The sequence below is a fragment of the Arachis ipaensis genome, chromosome B01 (assembly GCF_000816755.2).
Source record: "Arachis ipaensis cultivar K30076 chromosome B01, Araip1.1, whole genome shotgun sequence".
NCBI classification, from domain to species: Eukaryota; Viridiplantae; Streptophyta; class Magnoliopsida; order Fabales; family Fabaceae; genus Arachis; species Arachis ipaensis.
In genome coordinates this window covers 60,796,676-60,812,625 of record NC_029785.2, presented here as the reverse complement: position 1 = coordinate 60,812,625, position 15,950 = coordinate 60,796,676, and the positions used below count along the sequence as shown (strand labels likewise).

At 40.2% G+C, this 15,950-nt stretch overlaps 1 protein-coding gene across 1 annotated transcript in view; it reads left to right on the top strand.

Moving 5' to 3' along the window:
• The window catches only part of LOC110266042 (procyclic form-specific polypeptide B-alpha-like), an 88,187-nt gene that overhangs the window by 5,222 nt on the left and 67,015 nt on the right, over positions 1-15,950 (top strand). Inside the window, exon 2 of the mRNA XM_021109763.1 lies at positions 26-236. Coding sequence (XP_020965422.1) covers positions 26-236 — 211 coding nt within the window. The remainder of the gene's footprint in view (positions 1-25; positions 237-15,950) is intronic.

Below are 15,950 nucleotides of genomic sequence, written 5' to 3'. Positions count from 1 at the left end.
GATAGATCAGGTGTTTGTATCACAGGGCATTGAGCTCCCTCCACTTCCAGGCTCTCCCGCCTCTGACGAGCAGGACCAAGAGGAGGAGCATAGTGAGGAGCTGACACAGCAGGAGGCACCACCAGAGACGCAGACCACCACTGAGGTCCAGCATGATATTCCACAGCCAGTACTTGAGCCACAGCCAGTACCACCTCCAGTTCCACAGCCCGAGCCTGAGCATGAGCCACAGCCTGGTTTGATTGTTGACCCCCATCCCGAGCTTCAGTAGTAGCATCGAGGACGATGATTAATTCTAAAGTGTGGGGAGGTCACCGTTCGTGACCGGTGTTTGCATCCATGTGGTGAACTTTCAGACTCTTATTTCTATTCGCTACTACTTTATTTTGTTTTATTCCGCACTTTATATTTTGGATCATTTTGGGATTATTGTACATATTTATGCTATTGTAGACACTTTTATTTTGGTTGCGCACACTCTTAGTATATATATATATATGATTTGCATCTTAGTTGTTGAGTGTGATTAGAAAATTAATGGATTGCTAAAAATCTAGTCAACCCTTTTTTTTATATAAGAAATGTGTTTTGATTGAAAAAGGGGTAAACTAGGAAATTTTTTTTAAAAAATTTTCTAAATCACAATATTGCATTAGAATAAGCTTAATCAATATGATGAAAATTCCCAAGAAACTCATTTTTAGGGCACCACCCCAACTGGTTGAAAAAATTTTTTAGAACTTGCTTGAGTTATACACGTTGTGGATCATGTTTTGAGCAAAGAACACAAGCGTGTGAGATTTGAGCCCAATTGTGTGGTTACATCACGTATAACCACTTATTTTCATTATTGTGTGCATTATTCTCCTCCTATGATGTAATCCTTAATTTGTTTAATTCTATATGTCCATTATTTTGTGTATACATGCATTTGTATGATTGAGGCCATTGTTCAATTAGCTCACTTACCCAAAATAGCTTACCCTTTTATCTTCCATTGTTAGCCGATTTTGAGCCTACGCTTAACCCACTTGTTCTTAATTGTAGCACATTACAAGCCTAAGTGAAAAACAATAAATATCCCTTAATTTGGATCTTTGATTAGCTTAGGCTAGTGAGAGTGTTTGTCAATTGATTTTGGGAGAGTTGGGAACATTAAGTAGAGATAGAAGTTTAATTTTTATCTTTGTTGAAAATAATATATATATATACAGAAAAGAAAGAAAAAGAATAGCAATAAAAAGGGGACAAAATGCCCCAAAGTGAAATTCAATAAGAGTCAATGCATAGGTGTGGCGATCAAAAAAGAATAGATGAGTGTGTGAGAAAAGTGAAGAATGGGTAGTTAGGTTTGCTCAAAATTGTATAGGTCGTCATAGGTTAGGTGGAAAGTTTAAGTAAATCAAAGATTCGAATTTCTAGCTCACTTAACCACATGCACCCTATCTTGACCCTAGCCCCGTTACAACCTGTGGGAAAGACCTCATGATATTTGTATGCATGCATAAAGTAAGTGTTGATTGTTAGATGAAAAATAAATCTTGGAAAGCATGATTAGAGGAGAATTGAGTGAATCAACCCCATACACTTGAGTGCTTAGAGCGGATACACATCCGACGAGGGTTCGATCGCTCAATTACATGTTTCCACCCGTGATCATCTTTTCTTGAAAGTTTATGAACTCTTTCCATGATTCAATCTAATTGTGGTTTGCTTGATTGCTAATACCATGGCCCTGGTGCTTATATGCATATTCTTGGAGGTTGATTTATTTTGACTAAGCCATTGCATCATGTAGATAGATTGCATTTAGTAGTTGCATTGAATAAATATTAATACCCTTTTGCTTCTTCTTGATTTTAGCATGAGGACATGCTTAGTTTAAGTGTGGGGAGATTTGATAAACCCCGATTTCTTGATTTATCTTGTGCTTATTTTGGGAGATTTTGTCACTTTTTCTCACATTTATTCAATGAAATAGCATGATTTTGTAATTCTCCTTTGAATTTAGCTTAAGTGTAAAAACATGCCTTTTAGGCCCTAAATTGGTGATTTTAATTCACTTTAATTCCATTCGATGCCTTGATGTGTTTGATGAGTGATTTCAGGTCCATAAGGCAAGTATTGGATGGAAGAAATGAGGAGAAAAGCATACACAAAGGGAGAATGCATGGAGAAACAAGGATTGGGAATGCACCAAAGGACGCGCACGCATACATATCGCGTCTGCGCGGATTGAGAATTTGCCATCGATGCGCACGCACACATGGCGCGCACACGCCGATACCCTCACGTGGCCCACTTGAAGGCAAAACGCTGGGGGCGATTTCTGAGCTGCCCAGGCCCAAATCCAACTTGTTTCTGAGTGTATTTCATGCAGAATTGAAGTCCAAGCAAAGGGGTAGCAATTAGTTTTTAGCCAACATGAGCCTTTAGTTAGTTTTCTAGAGAGAGAAGCTCCCTCTTCTCTCTAGAATTAGGTTAGGATTAGGTTAGATTATCTCAATTTCATGTTTGAATATTAGATCTCATCTTGTTTCTTTGATAATTTCTCATTTCTACATCTTGACCCTCTTAGTTTTTATGTCAATTCCTCATTTTGCTCTCTTTTGTGATGATGACTCATGTTGGATTTGTTTACATTTAATACAATTTGATGTTGATGTTTCTTTGATTGATGAATTGAGTTGTGACCTCACTTTTCTTGCAATTAATGTTGGTAGATTTTAGTATCTTTGCAATTTATGATGTTGATTTTTATTGCACTCTAGGTGTTTGATGAAATGCTCTCTTTAGTTCTTGAGTAGTTTTATCAACTCTTGGCCTAGGCCAAGGAACTTGAGTGATCTTGAGTTTTTGGATATAATGAATTTGGTAATTTGAGAATCCTATGTGATCAATTTGAAGCTCATTGACGCTAACCATCTACTAAGCCGATTAGTAGGGAGGTTAGGACTTATGGGTGGATTTGATTAGACCTGTTTGACATACTTCCAGTCTAGGAGTAAATGTTACGTACTTAAGGCTTCGAGAAGTAGACTTAATGGGTTGGCCTCTCATAATTGTCAATAATCGGTTTGTTAACTAGGATTGTGATCTCAAGTACCCAGGTCTTAGCCAAGAGTTCTTTATTCTGTTTTCTTTATTCACTCGCTTAGTTTACTCTCTTGCTATCTCATAAACAAAAACCCTTTTTTTTACCCCATCATAGCCAATACACATGCACTCCATTGATTCCTAGGGAGATAACCCGGAGTCCAAATGCTCCGGTAAATTTTCATTGGGGTTTGTTACTTGTGACAACCTAAAAACAAAATTTTTGCATGGAAGGATTCCTGATTGGTTTAGAAACTATACTTCAAAATGAGACTTCAATTGAGAATTTCTAAACTGTCAAGAGAATACCGACCCCATCAGAGAGCACAAGGGAATGGAGCTTGAAATCTCCTTCCAAAAGCTGTTGGAGACCTCTCCCCCAAAGCCATTAAAATCCAATACAATATTCAAGTGGGTAAAATTCTTATCCTTGACATTTACTTTCCCACATGAATATGGTTTACTTGAGACAGATAGTCAACTTAGAGCTCTTTGTGGCTTTAAGAGTAAGAGGGATATGGTTAGTGGTTGGAAACACAATCCTAGGTTCGTTGTGGTTGGGAGCTCAAAGTCTAAATGCAAGGGTTGGTGTAGAGCTCGAATGAATTGGTCTAGGAAGCTGTTTGGATGCCTTAGTGAGAATTCAGATTGCTTACCACCCGGATGGAATCATCATGTTCCACTTGAAGACGGGTGCAAAAACAAGATTTGGGATCCAAGCATACATGAGGATCGACTTTGGGAGCTCAAAGCTTGTGAAGAACTCCATCAAAGCTTGGGGAATGTATCTGGAATTGATAGAGAATGTTGGAAGTCCAAGCATTGGTGGAAGTTTCAAGATGAGTTCAAGCACAAGCCACCATGACACGGAGCTCACCAAATGTCCAACTTAAGGACAATAACTAAAAGTGCTAGGTGGGAGACAACCTACCATGGTATAATCGTTCCTTTCTATTCTTAATCTTATTTTATTTTATTTTTAGTAGTATTCGTTCACAATTTCTGCATATTCACCTGCATTCTGCATTTTGCATTCTGCATACACATAAAAAAAAGGGGGCAAACCACGCGTGCGCGCAGGCCACGTGTGGGCGTCGATAGCAATCTCGCTCCCCCATCCAACGAACAGAAAGTTGTGATAGAATCGTGCGGCTGGTGTGCTCTGCGCATAATTCGACCCACGCATACGCATCTATGACGCGTGCGCGTCAAGGACGCATACGCGTGGATAGGAAAATTGGCGTAAATAGCATTTTGGATAGAAAGTTGTGCTGCCCCCACGCTGGAACTGTGCTAGAGGCGCAAAGTCATCCATGCGTACTGGTGCACGAAATTACAATCACACTTTTGCAATTCCACACAACTAACCAGCAAGTACACTGGGTCGAACAAGTAATACCTTACGTGAATAAGGGTCGATCCCATGGAGATTGTCGGCTTGAAGCAAGCTATGGTTATCTTGTAATTCTTAGTCAGGATATCAGTAATGATTCTTAGTTTTAATTATAAAAAGTAAAAGAACATGAAATAAATACTTGTTATGCGGTAATGGAGAACAGGTTGAGGTTTTGGAGATGCTCTGTCCTCGGGATCTCTGCTTTCTTACTGTCTTCTTTTTCACGCACGCAAAGCTCCTTTCGTGGCAAGCTGTATGTTGGTGGATCACCGTTGTCAATGGCTACCATCCATCCTCTCAGTGAAAATGGTCCGGCTGCGCTGTCACCGCAGGGCTAATCATCTGTCGGTTCTAACTCAGGTTGGAATAGGATCCATTGATCCTTTTGCGTCTGTCACTACGCCCAACACTCGCGAGTTTGAAGCTCGTCACAGTCATCCCTTCCCAGATCCTACTCGGAATACCACAGACAAGGTTTAGACTTTTTGGATCTCAGGAATGGCCGCCAATAATTCTAGCATATACCACGAAGGTTCTAATCTTAGATTAGAAACCTAAGAGATATGCACTCAACCTATTGCAGATAGAACGGAGGTGGTTGTCAGGCACGCGTTCATAGGTGAGAATGATGATGAGTGTCACGGATCATCACATTCATCAGGTTGAAGTGCGAGTGAATATCTTAGAATAGAGACAAGCGTGATTGAATGGAAAATAGTAGTAATTGCATTAATTCATCGAGACACAGCAGAGCTCCTCACCCCTAACCATGGAGTTTAGAGACTCATGCCGTAGAAAATATAAATTCTGATGTAAAATATCATGAGGTACAAAATAAATCTCTAAAAGTAGTTTTTATACTCAACTAGTAATCTAGGTTTACAGAAAATGAGTAAGCTAAGATAGATAGTGCAGAAATCCACTTATGGGGCCCACTTGGTGTGTGTTTGGGCTGAGCACTGAAGCTTTCACGTGCATAGGCTATTCCTGGCATTGAACTCCAGCTTTTGTGCCAGTTTGGGCATTTAACTCCAACTTTTATGCCAGTTCTGGCGTTTAACGCCAGAAAAGGGTAAGGAGATGGCGTTTAAATGCCAGTTTGCGCTACCAAATCTCAGGCCGAGTATGGACTATTAAATATTGCTGGAAAGCCCAGGATGTCTACTTTCCAACGCAATTGAGTACGCGCCAATTGGGCTTCTGTAGTTCCAGAAAATCCATTTCGAGTGCAGGAGGGTCAGAATTCAACAGCATCTGCAGTTCTTTTTCAGCCTCTAAATCAGATTTTTGCTCAGGTCTCTCAATTTCAACCAGAATTTACCTAAAATTATAGAAAAACACACAAACTCATAGTAAAGTCCAGAAATGTGATTTTTGAATAAAAACTAATAAAAATATAATAAAAAGTGACTAAAACATACTAAAGACTATGTAAAAACAATGTCAAAAAGGGTATAAATTATCTGCTCATCACAACACCAAACTTAAATTGTTGCTTGTCCCCAAGCAACTAAAAATAAAATAGGATAAAAAGAAGAGATTATATAATGAATTTCAAATATCAATGAAGCTCAGTTCCAATTAGATGAGCGGGACTTGTAGCCTTTTTGCTTCTGAACAGTTTTGGTATCTCACTTTATCCTTTGAAGTTCAGAATAATTGGCATCTATAGGAACTCAGAATTCAGATATTGTTATTAATTCTCCTAGTTTAGTGTGTTAATTCTTGAACACAGTTACTTTATGAGTCTTGGCCGTGACCCTAAGCACTTTGTTTTCCAGTATTACCACCGGATACATAAATACCACAAACACATAACTGGGTGAACCTTTTCAGATTGTGACTCAGCTTTGTTAGAGTCCCCAATTAGAGGTGCCACGAGCTCTTAAGCACACTCTTTTTGCTTTGGACCACGACTTTAACCACTCAGTCTCAAGCTCTTCACTTGGACCTTCATGCCACAAGCACATGGTTAGGGACAGCCTGATTTAGCCGCTTAGGCCAGGATTTTATTCCTGTGGGCCCTCCTATCCATTAATGCTCAAAGCCTTGGATCCTTTTTACCCTTGCCTTTTTGGTTTAAAGGGTTATTGGCTTTTTTTGCTTGCTTTTTCTTTTTCTTTCTTTTTTTCTTTTATTTTTCGCCAAAATTTTTTTTTCCGCAAGCTTTATATTCACTACTTTTTCTTGCTTCAAGAATCAATTTTATGATTTTTCAGATTATCAATAACATTTCTCCTTTTTCATTATTCTTTCAAGAGCCAACAGTTTTAACATTCATAAACAACAATATCAAAAATATGCACTGTTCAAGTATTCATCCAGAAAACAAAAAGTATTGTCACCACATCAAAATAATTAGATTATTTTCAAGATATAATTCGAAATTCATGTACTTCTTATTCTTTTGCAAATAAAAACATTTTTCTTTTAAGAAAGGTGAGGGATTTATGGGATTATTGATGCCAGGGCATTTTGGCCAGTTTCACTGACCTTTTCTTTACTGTTTTAGGGTAGTTTCATGCATTTTCTTAGTTAATAAGCAATTTTTGGGTAGATAATCACTTACATCTTGATTCAAGCAAACATTGTGAATTTTGAATGATTTCATGGGACCAAGCCACTATTAGCCACGTTAGTTACCACGTTAACTACATTAACGTGGAAGCTAACGTGGAGGAAAGAAATGATGAGCCAACGTTATGCACTCACCTTTGTCACTAACGTTGGAGATGGCAATGACCACCACGTTAGTGGCCACGTTAATACAATTAACGTGAGGCACTAACGTGAGAAGGGGCGTTTGGAGCGTTAGTGACAAAGGTAAGTGTCACTAACACTCTCGAAGCTGAGGCATGCCCACGTTAGCTACACTAACGTGGACTCTAACGTAGGAAGGAAAGGCAACAAGCAAACGTTATTGGAAAGGGTGAATGCAAATAACGTTTGTGAAGGACCAAGAGGCAACGTTAGTGGTCACGTTAGTGCCACTAACGTTGAAGTTAACGTGGACCATCTTGGGTTAGGAACGTTAGTGAAAAAGGTGATCGTCACTAACGTTCTCGAACCCACATTTTCACTTAATGTTAACACCACTAACGTCCTAACTAACGTCCATGCCTAACTCACATTTTCTCTCTTCAAGCAAAGCTGAGCCCACTAAAGACTGCAACTGCTTCAACTTAAGATCCAAAGGCCCCTATCCAAGACTTGAAGAGCCAACTAGAAGATCAGAAGAGTAGTATATATAGGAGTAGTTTTGAACTAGTAAAGGGAGCTTTTGGCATTTTGGAGAACTACACTCTGTATACTTTACTTTCTTTGCAACTTCTAGTTTTAGTTTTCATAATGTACTTTACACTTACGCTTTCCATTCCCAGAGCTATGAACAACTAAACCCCTTTCATTGGGTTAGGGAGCTCTGTTGTAATTTGATGGATCAATAATAGTTTTCATTATTCTTCTTCTTTATTTTCTCTTGATTTTACTAGAAAGCTTTCAATCTTCATCCTATTGGGTAGTTATCTTGGAAAAGAAGCTATTCATACTTGGATCTCTTCGGACCTTGGAAGAGGAATGAAGAGATCATGCTAGAAATGCTTTCTCATGTTGGACCAAATTGGGGTTTGGGTGGATATGGTGACATATAATCCTACCAATACTTTGATTTGGGAATACATGTGGTATAATTAGTGACCATACTTCATCTCTTCTCATGAGCAATTAGACCAAGGAATTGGCTATTGATCAAGATTTGAGAGATTGGATTACCAAGGAATTGGAATCCAATCACTTAAGATTGCCAAGGAGATCAATGAATGCATTGATTGAGGAAGAGATGAGAATGAACTTGATCCAGAGAATACAACATCTCCTGAGCCCAATGAATCCCCCATTTCTGATCTTACCCATCCTCTTTACTTTCTGCTATTTATTTTTATGTTCATCTTCCCCATTCCTCATTTAAGATTCTGCAATTTACTTTCCGTTATTTACATTCAGTTCTTTATTTCCAGTAATTACACTTTCTGCCATTTACTTTCCCGCCAGTTAATTTCCTGCAACTCTCCAATCAAATTCTGCTTAGCTCAACTAGAACATTCCTCCAATTAAAGTTGCTTGACCAATCAATCCCTATGGGATTCGACCTCACTCTATTGTGAGTTTTTACTTGACGACAATTCGGTATACTTGCCGAGGGAAATTTGTTGAGAGACAAGTTTCCGTGCATCAAGTTTATCGCGCTGTTGCCGGGGATTGATTTTGTATCAACAACGATTAAATTGGTGGATAACTAGATTCAGCATTTTTCTTTTGTTTGATTTAATTTCTATTAATTAATTCACTTTCAGTTTCAGTTATTTTCTTCCCGTTACCCCTACCCGTTTGTGGTGTTCTCTTATTTGTTACAATTCAGTTCACTAACCCACTAACTGTTTGATATATTGCATTACTCACACTAACAGCATTTTTAACAAGAATACTCTCCATCTCCCTTTTTCTTTGGCCTTGTTGGTTGTATGACAGGTAGAAGAAGTGGGGCTTCAACTTCTTTTGATTCTGAACCTGAGAGGACCTTCCTTAGATTAAGGAGGGAAGCAAGAGGAAAGAGAGTTGTTGGTGCTGAGGAAGAGGAAGAGTATTTTGAACCAGACATGGATGAGAATATGGAGAACCATCATGAAGAAGAGGCTCACAACCATGGCAGAGAAGGTCCAGCGCATCATGCTGGGCAAGAGAGAAGAGTTCTGGGATCCTACATAAATCCAAACCCAGGAAACTATGGAAGTAGCATCCAAAAGCCAACCATACATGCCAATAATTTTGAACTGAAGCCACAGCTCATCACCCTTATTCAGAACAACTGTTCATTCGAAGGAAGTGTCCAAGAAGATCTCAATCAACATCTCACTACATTCCTGAGGATATGCGATACTGTGAAGTCTAATGGTGTTCATCCTGACACCTATAGACTACTTCTGTTTCCCTTCTCACTCAAGGACAAAGCATCTAAATGGCTGGAATCCTTCCCGAAGGAGAGTTTAACAACCTGGGAAGATGTGGTGAACAAATTCTTGGCGAGATTCTATCCTCTTCAAAGAATCAACAGGTTGAGAGCTGAGGTACAAACCTTCAAGCAACAAGATGGTGAAACTCTCTATGAAGCATGTGAGAGGTTTAAGGACTTGACAAGAAGATGCCCACCAGATATGTTCAATGAATGGGTGTAGTTACACATTTTTTATGAAGGTCTTTCTTATGAATCAAAGAAGGCAGTAGATCACTCATCTGGGGGATCTCTGAACAAGAAGAAGACCATTGAAGAAGCCATAGATGTCATTGAGACTATAGCTGAGAATGACTACTTCTATGCTTCTGAAAGAGGCAACACTAGAGGAGTGATGGAGCTAAACAACGTGGATGCACTGCTAGCCCAAAACAAGATGATCACCAAGCAGCTGGCTGATCTTACCAAGAAGATGGAGAGGAACCAAGTAGCAGCAATCACCACCTCATCAGCAACCCAAAAAGGAGTGAATGTAGAAGCAGAAGGTGATTAGGAACAAGCCAACTACATTGGAAACTCACCTAGGCAGACCCATGACCCATACTCCAAAATTTATAATCCTGGTTGGAGGAACCACCCAAACTTTGGGTGGAAAAGTCAACAAGATCAAGGCCAAGATCAGAGACGTCACAACCCCAACAACAATGCGGCTCACCAACATTCCACACAGAGACCATATCAGCACCCACCTAACAACACATCTCAACATCCATACCAAAGCCAAAATGGCCCTTCTCATCCCTCCAATCTCAACTCATAATCATCCGAAGATAGACTCTCAAGGATTGAGACTCTACTTAAACGTATATGCAAAGAAGTTCAAGACAGTAAAATGTTCCGAGAGGAAGTGCGGTCCAATATGCAGAATCAAGATGTTGCCATCAAGAAACTTGAAACACAGATTGGCTACTTATTCAAGCAAATTCCTAGCCATAACATGTGCAACAACACCGATCCAAACCCAAGAGAGGAATGTCAGGCTATCACCCTCAGAAGTGGGAAGGAGTTGAAAGAAGCTCCCAAGAAACCACAAGAGAGGAACTCGAATGAAAGGGAAGAGGAACGAGATGAAGTCCAAATTCTCACTCCCAGTTCACAGCAAAAAGGAGAAATGCTGAAGCCAGACGTCCCAAAAGCTCTATACCCTCAGCAATTGAAAAAGAAGGGAGTTGACAACCAATTCTTAAGATTTTTGGAAATCTTCAAGAAACTACAAATTAACATACCCTTTGCTGAAGCAATAGAGCAAATGCCACTCTATGCCAAGTTTTTAAAGGAATTAATGACCAAGAAGAGAAGCTGGAAGAGCAATGAGACTGTGATACTAACCGAAGAATGTAGTGCCATCATTCAGCACAAACTGCCCCAGAAATTGAAGGATCCTGGAAGCTTCCAGATCCCTTGTATTATAGGGGAAATCACAGTGGAGAAGGCTCTATGTGACTTAGGAGCCAGCATAAATCTAATGTCCGTAGCTATGATGAGAAAAATGAGGATTGAGGAGGCCAAGCCAACAAAAATGGCCCTACAACTGGCAGACCGATCATTCAAGTTTCCTCATGGCATAGTAGAAGACTTGCTGGTGAAGGTAGGAGATTTTATCTTCCCAGCAGACTTTGTAGTGTTAGACATGAAGGAGGAAGCCAAGGCCTCCATCATCCTGGGAAGACCATTCTTGGCCACTGCTGGGGCTATCATTGATGTCCAAAAAGGTGAACTTACCCTAAGATTACACAATGAGAAAATGACATTCAATGTGTTCAAGGCCATGAGCTACCCACAAGAACCATTGAGAGAATGTATGAGGTTGGATTCACTGGAAGATGCAGTACAAGAGATTTTTGAAGAAGAACTTGAAGGGTTAACAGAAGAGGAATCAGCATCTAGCGAAGAAGCTGCAACAGCGGAGATTCATGTTCAGGGTGCACCAAAGGAGGAGAATGAAAGAAAAGAAGCACCCAAACTTGAACTCAAAGCACTGCCACCCACTCTCAAATATGCATACTTAGGAGAGAATGAAAGTTACCCAGTGATCATAAACTCAGCCCTCAGCCAAGATCAAGAGGATGAACTACTCCAAGTATTGCGAAAGCATAAGGATGCCATTGGATGGACCCTCGCTGACCTGAAGGGGATCAGTTCGGTCATATGCATGCATAAGATACTATTGGAAGATGATGCCAAACCATCCATTCAACCCCAGAGGAGGCTGAATCCAGTCATGAAGGAAGTGGTACTGAAAGAAGTCATGAAGTTATGGCAGGGAGGGGTGATCTACCCGATCTCAGATAGCCCATGGGTCAGTCCTGTCCAAGTGGTCCCCAAGAAAGGAGGAATCACTGTAGTACCCAATGAGAAGAACGAACTCATTCCTACAAGGACCGTCACAGGATGGCAGATGTGCATAGACTATAGAAAACTCAATGAAGCTACAAGAAAAGATCATTTCCCCCTTCCTTTCATGGATCAGATGCTGGAAAGACTTGCAGGACATGCATATTACTGTTTTCTCGATGGTTATTCAGGATATAACCAAATAGTGGTTGATCCGAGAGACCAAGAGAAAATCTCATTCACTTGCCCATATGGAGTGTTTGCCTACAGGCGCATGCCATTTGGGCTATGTAACGCGCCTGCAACTTTCCAATGCTGCATGCTCTCCATTTTCTCAGACATGATAGAAAAATTCATTGAAGTCTTTATGGATGACTTTTCAGTATTCGGAGATTCCTTTCCTAATTGCCTAAATCACCTGGCCCTCGTATTAAAAAGATGTCAAGAACCAACTTGGTCTTGAACTGGGAGAAATGTCACTTTATAGTGACAGGAGGAATAGTTCTTGGCCATAAGGTTTCTAACCAAGGCATTGAGGTAGACAGAGCTAAGGTGGAACTCATTGAAAAATTACCCCCACCAAGTGATGTCAAGGCAATAGGAGCTTTTTAGGGCATGCTGGCTTTTACAGAAGGTTTATTAAAGATTTTTCAAAGATAGCCAAGCCCTTAAGCAATCTCCTTGTATCTGATACACCATTTGTCTTTGATGAAAAATGCATGCTAGCATTCGAAAACTTGAAAAAGAGGCTGTCCTCTGCCCTTATCATTTCCCCACCTGATTGGAACTTACCATTTGAACTGATGTGTGACGCATCTGATTTTGCAGTTGGGGCAGTGTTAGGACAGAGGAAAGATAACTTGGTCCATGTGATATACTATGCCAGCAAAGTCCTCAATGACACTCAAAGAAATTATACCACTACTGAAAAAGAGTTGCTGGCAATAGTTTTTGCATTTGACAAGTTTAGATCATACCTCATTGGTGCCAAAGTGATCGTTTTCACAGATCACATAGCACTTAAATATTTGTTTGCCAAGCAAGAATCAAAACCAAGACTAATAAGATGGATCTTGTTGTTGCAGGAATTCAATATTGAAATTAGAGACAAGAAAGGAGTGGAGAACAAAGTAGCAGATCACCTATCCAGAATCCCTCATGATAAAGAAGGAACACATGATACAAGTGTAAATGAGTTCTTCCCATATGAGCAGTTGATGACAGTTCATAGAGCACCCTGGTTTGCAGATATTGCCAATTTCAAGGCAACTGGGGCTTTACCTCCAGAAATCAACAAACATCAAAAAAGAAAGCTCATCAATGACGCAAAGTATTTTGTTTGGGATGAACCATATCTATTCAAGAAGTGTTCAGATGGAATCCTTAGAAGATGTGTTTCAGAAGAAGAGGGAAGAGAGGTCCTATGGAACTGCCATGGTTCGTGTTATGGAGGCCACTTTGGAGGGGAAAGAACTGCAGCCAAGGTGTTACAAAGCGTATTCTTTTGGCCCACCCTTTTCAAGGATGCCAAGGAAGTAGCAAAGAACTGCAATGAATGCCAAAGAGCTGGAAACCTACCCAAAAGAAATGAGATGCCACAGAATTTCATCTTAGAGCTGGAACTGTTTGATTTATGGGGAATCGATTTCATGGGACCATTTCCAACCTCATATTCAAACAAGTATATCCTAGTAGCAGTGAATTACGTTTCCAAGTGGGTAGAGGCCATTGCAACCCCAACAAATGATAACAAGGTGGTCATGAACTTTCTCAGAAAGAATATCTTTAGCCGGTTCGGAGTCCCACGAGCGCTCATCAGTGATGGAGGGAGCCATTTTTGTAACAGACCACTAGAAGCTCTTCTCCTACGATACGGGGTAAAGCACAAGGTTGCCACACCTTACCACCCCCAAACAAGTGGGAAAACTGAGATATCTAACAGAGATTTAAAAAGGATTCTGGAGAAGACTGTAGGAGCATCAAGAAAAGACTGGTCGAAGAAGCTAGATGATGCTCTTTGGGCATACAGAACGGTATTCAAAACACCAATCGGGATGTCCCCATATCAACTGGTGTATGGGAAGGCCTGTCATTTACCATTGGAACTTGAACACAAAGCTCTCCGGGCTCTCAAGCTACTAAATTTTGATAGCCTTGCCGTTGGTGAAAAAAGAGTCTTGCAGCTGTAGGAAATGGAGGAGTTTAGATCTCAAGCATATGAAAATGCCAAGATCTATAAAGAAAAGGCAAAGAGAAGACATGACCTCAATTTTACACCTAGGAGCTTCGAAAAAGGACAGCAAGTGCTCCTCTACAACTCCAAATTGAGACTTTTCCCCGGGAAACTCAAGTCAAGGTGATCTGGACCCTTTCTTGTCACAAAAGTTTCACCGTATGGACACATAGAAATCATGGAGGAAAGCTCAAAGAGGACCTTCACTGTGAACGGACAAAGGCTCAAGCACTACATGGGCAACATGGGGGAAAGCCCCAAAATGAAATATCATCTCAACTGATGGAGAAATCGTCGAGCTAGCGACGCTAAAAGAGCGCTTTGTTGGGAGGCAACCCAACCTAAGGTAGTTTCCTTTTCATGATCATCTCAATAAAAGTTACAAGTGACCCTGTATTGCGAGGAGCTAAGTTTGGTGTTGCACACCAAAACAATTCAAGAGTGAATGTGTGATTCTAAGTTTGGTGTTCCACCAAAGATCTCAGTTAGAATCACACTACACCTCTTCAAAGCAGTTTGCTAGCCCCAACCAATCAGGGAAACCACTTGACAAGAGTTTAGTTTCTAGTTCATAGTCGTTTTAGTAATAAAAGCACATAAGGTTCTCTGCATGTATTCAATCTGTTGCATTAGGCAAGGAACTAAGTTTGGTGTCCACACATCAAATCAGGTTCAGAAATTCACAAGCATACATGCATGCTAACTATTTCTCAAGTGCTTTGGGAACAAGCAACTTCCAATAAATTTGCAGGAACTCAATCAAATCTTCGGGAAAAGCAGTGCACCATCATCCAAGGAGGCGAAGAAGGATGCAAAAGCTATGGACGATGACAACAAAGGGATGGCTAGAAGTCACCACTAAAAGGTTGTATTGTTACTTGATTCCACATGCTTGGAAATGCTCAAATTGAAAGTCTGAATGTATCCCTGATTATTAGCTACTCTTTAGTTTACATGACTAAGTTTTAATGTTCATTTTTCCCCGCCTTTGTCATATGTGTGCTGTTTCAAGATACCTGAAGCATTTTTAACTTGCCTACTTGTATGCTTGTCCTCTAAGTCAAATAAAAAGAGATGTTATGAAAGACCAGAGTGAGGTTCATATTGTGGAGTAAGTTCTTAAGCTTGTGGTGTAGTAATTACTTAGCTAAGTTGGTTCACCAACAAGGTAGGAAGGCAACTAGCTGTCCTGAATCATATGCTTGAAACACACCCCATGAGACTAGCTAAATAACAAGATCCTAATAAGAAAAAGGGAAAGAAAAATGAAAGTTGAGAAATAAAGAAAAAGAATAAGAAATAACGCTAGGCACCAAGGGTTGAATCTTAAGGCATGTGTCTGTGGTGCTCCTGTGTAAAGGATCTACTTGGATGAATAAGCTCTCAGGGGTGCCTTATCACTTGGTAACTTGGGTTAACTAACCTGGGATTATCAGCTGAAAGTCCACTATCAAGAGTAACCTTTGCTACAGAACACTTAGTAACCCAAAGAGGTACTGGACACCAAGGTCTCAAGTAAGAAAATAACAAACCATGTACCTGTGGTGTGTATGTATGGGGGAAAGAGACTTGAGGGAGTAAGTCCTTAGGGGTGTCTTAACACCCAGCACCTTGGACCAACTGGTTCGGGAGTGCTAACTGAAAGCTTATCTTAAAGAGTCGCCCTCTCACAAAGCACCTAGTCTAAGAACACAAGTAGACCTTGAAAATATAAGGGGATCAATAAATAAAAGTCTCATAGGATGCAATCAAGTGAGTATTCCAGGGCATGATAAAGGTCTGAAAGCCAGTGAAAGAATGAACCTAAGTTGCTATGCATGAAA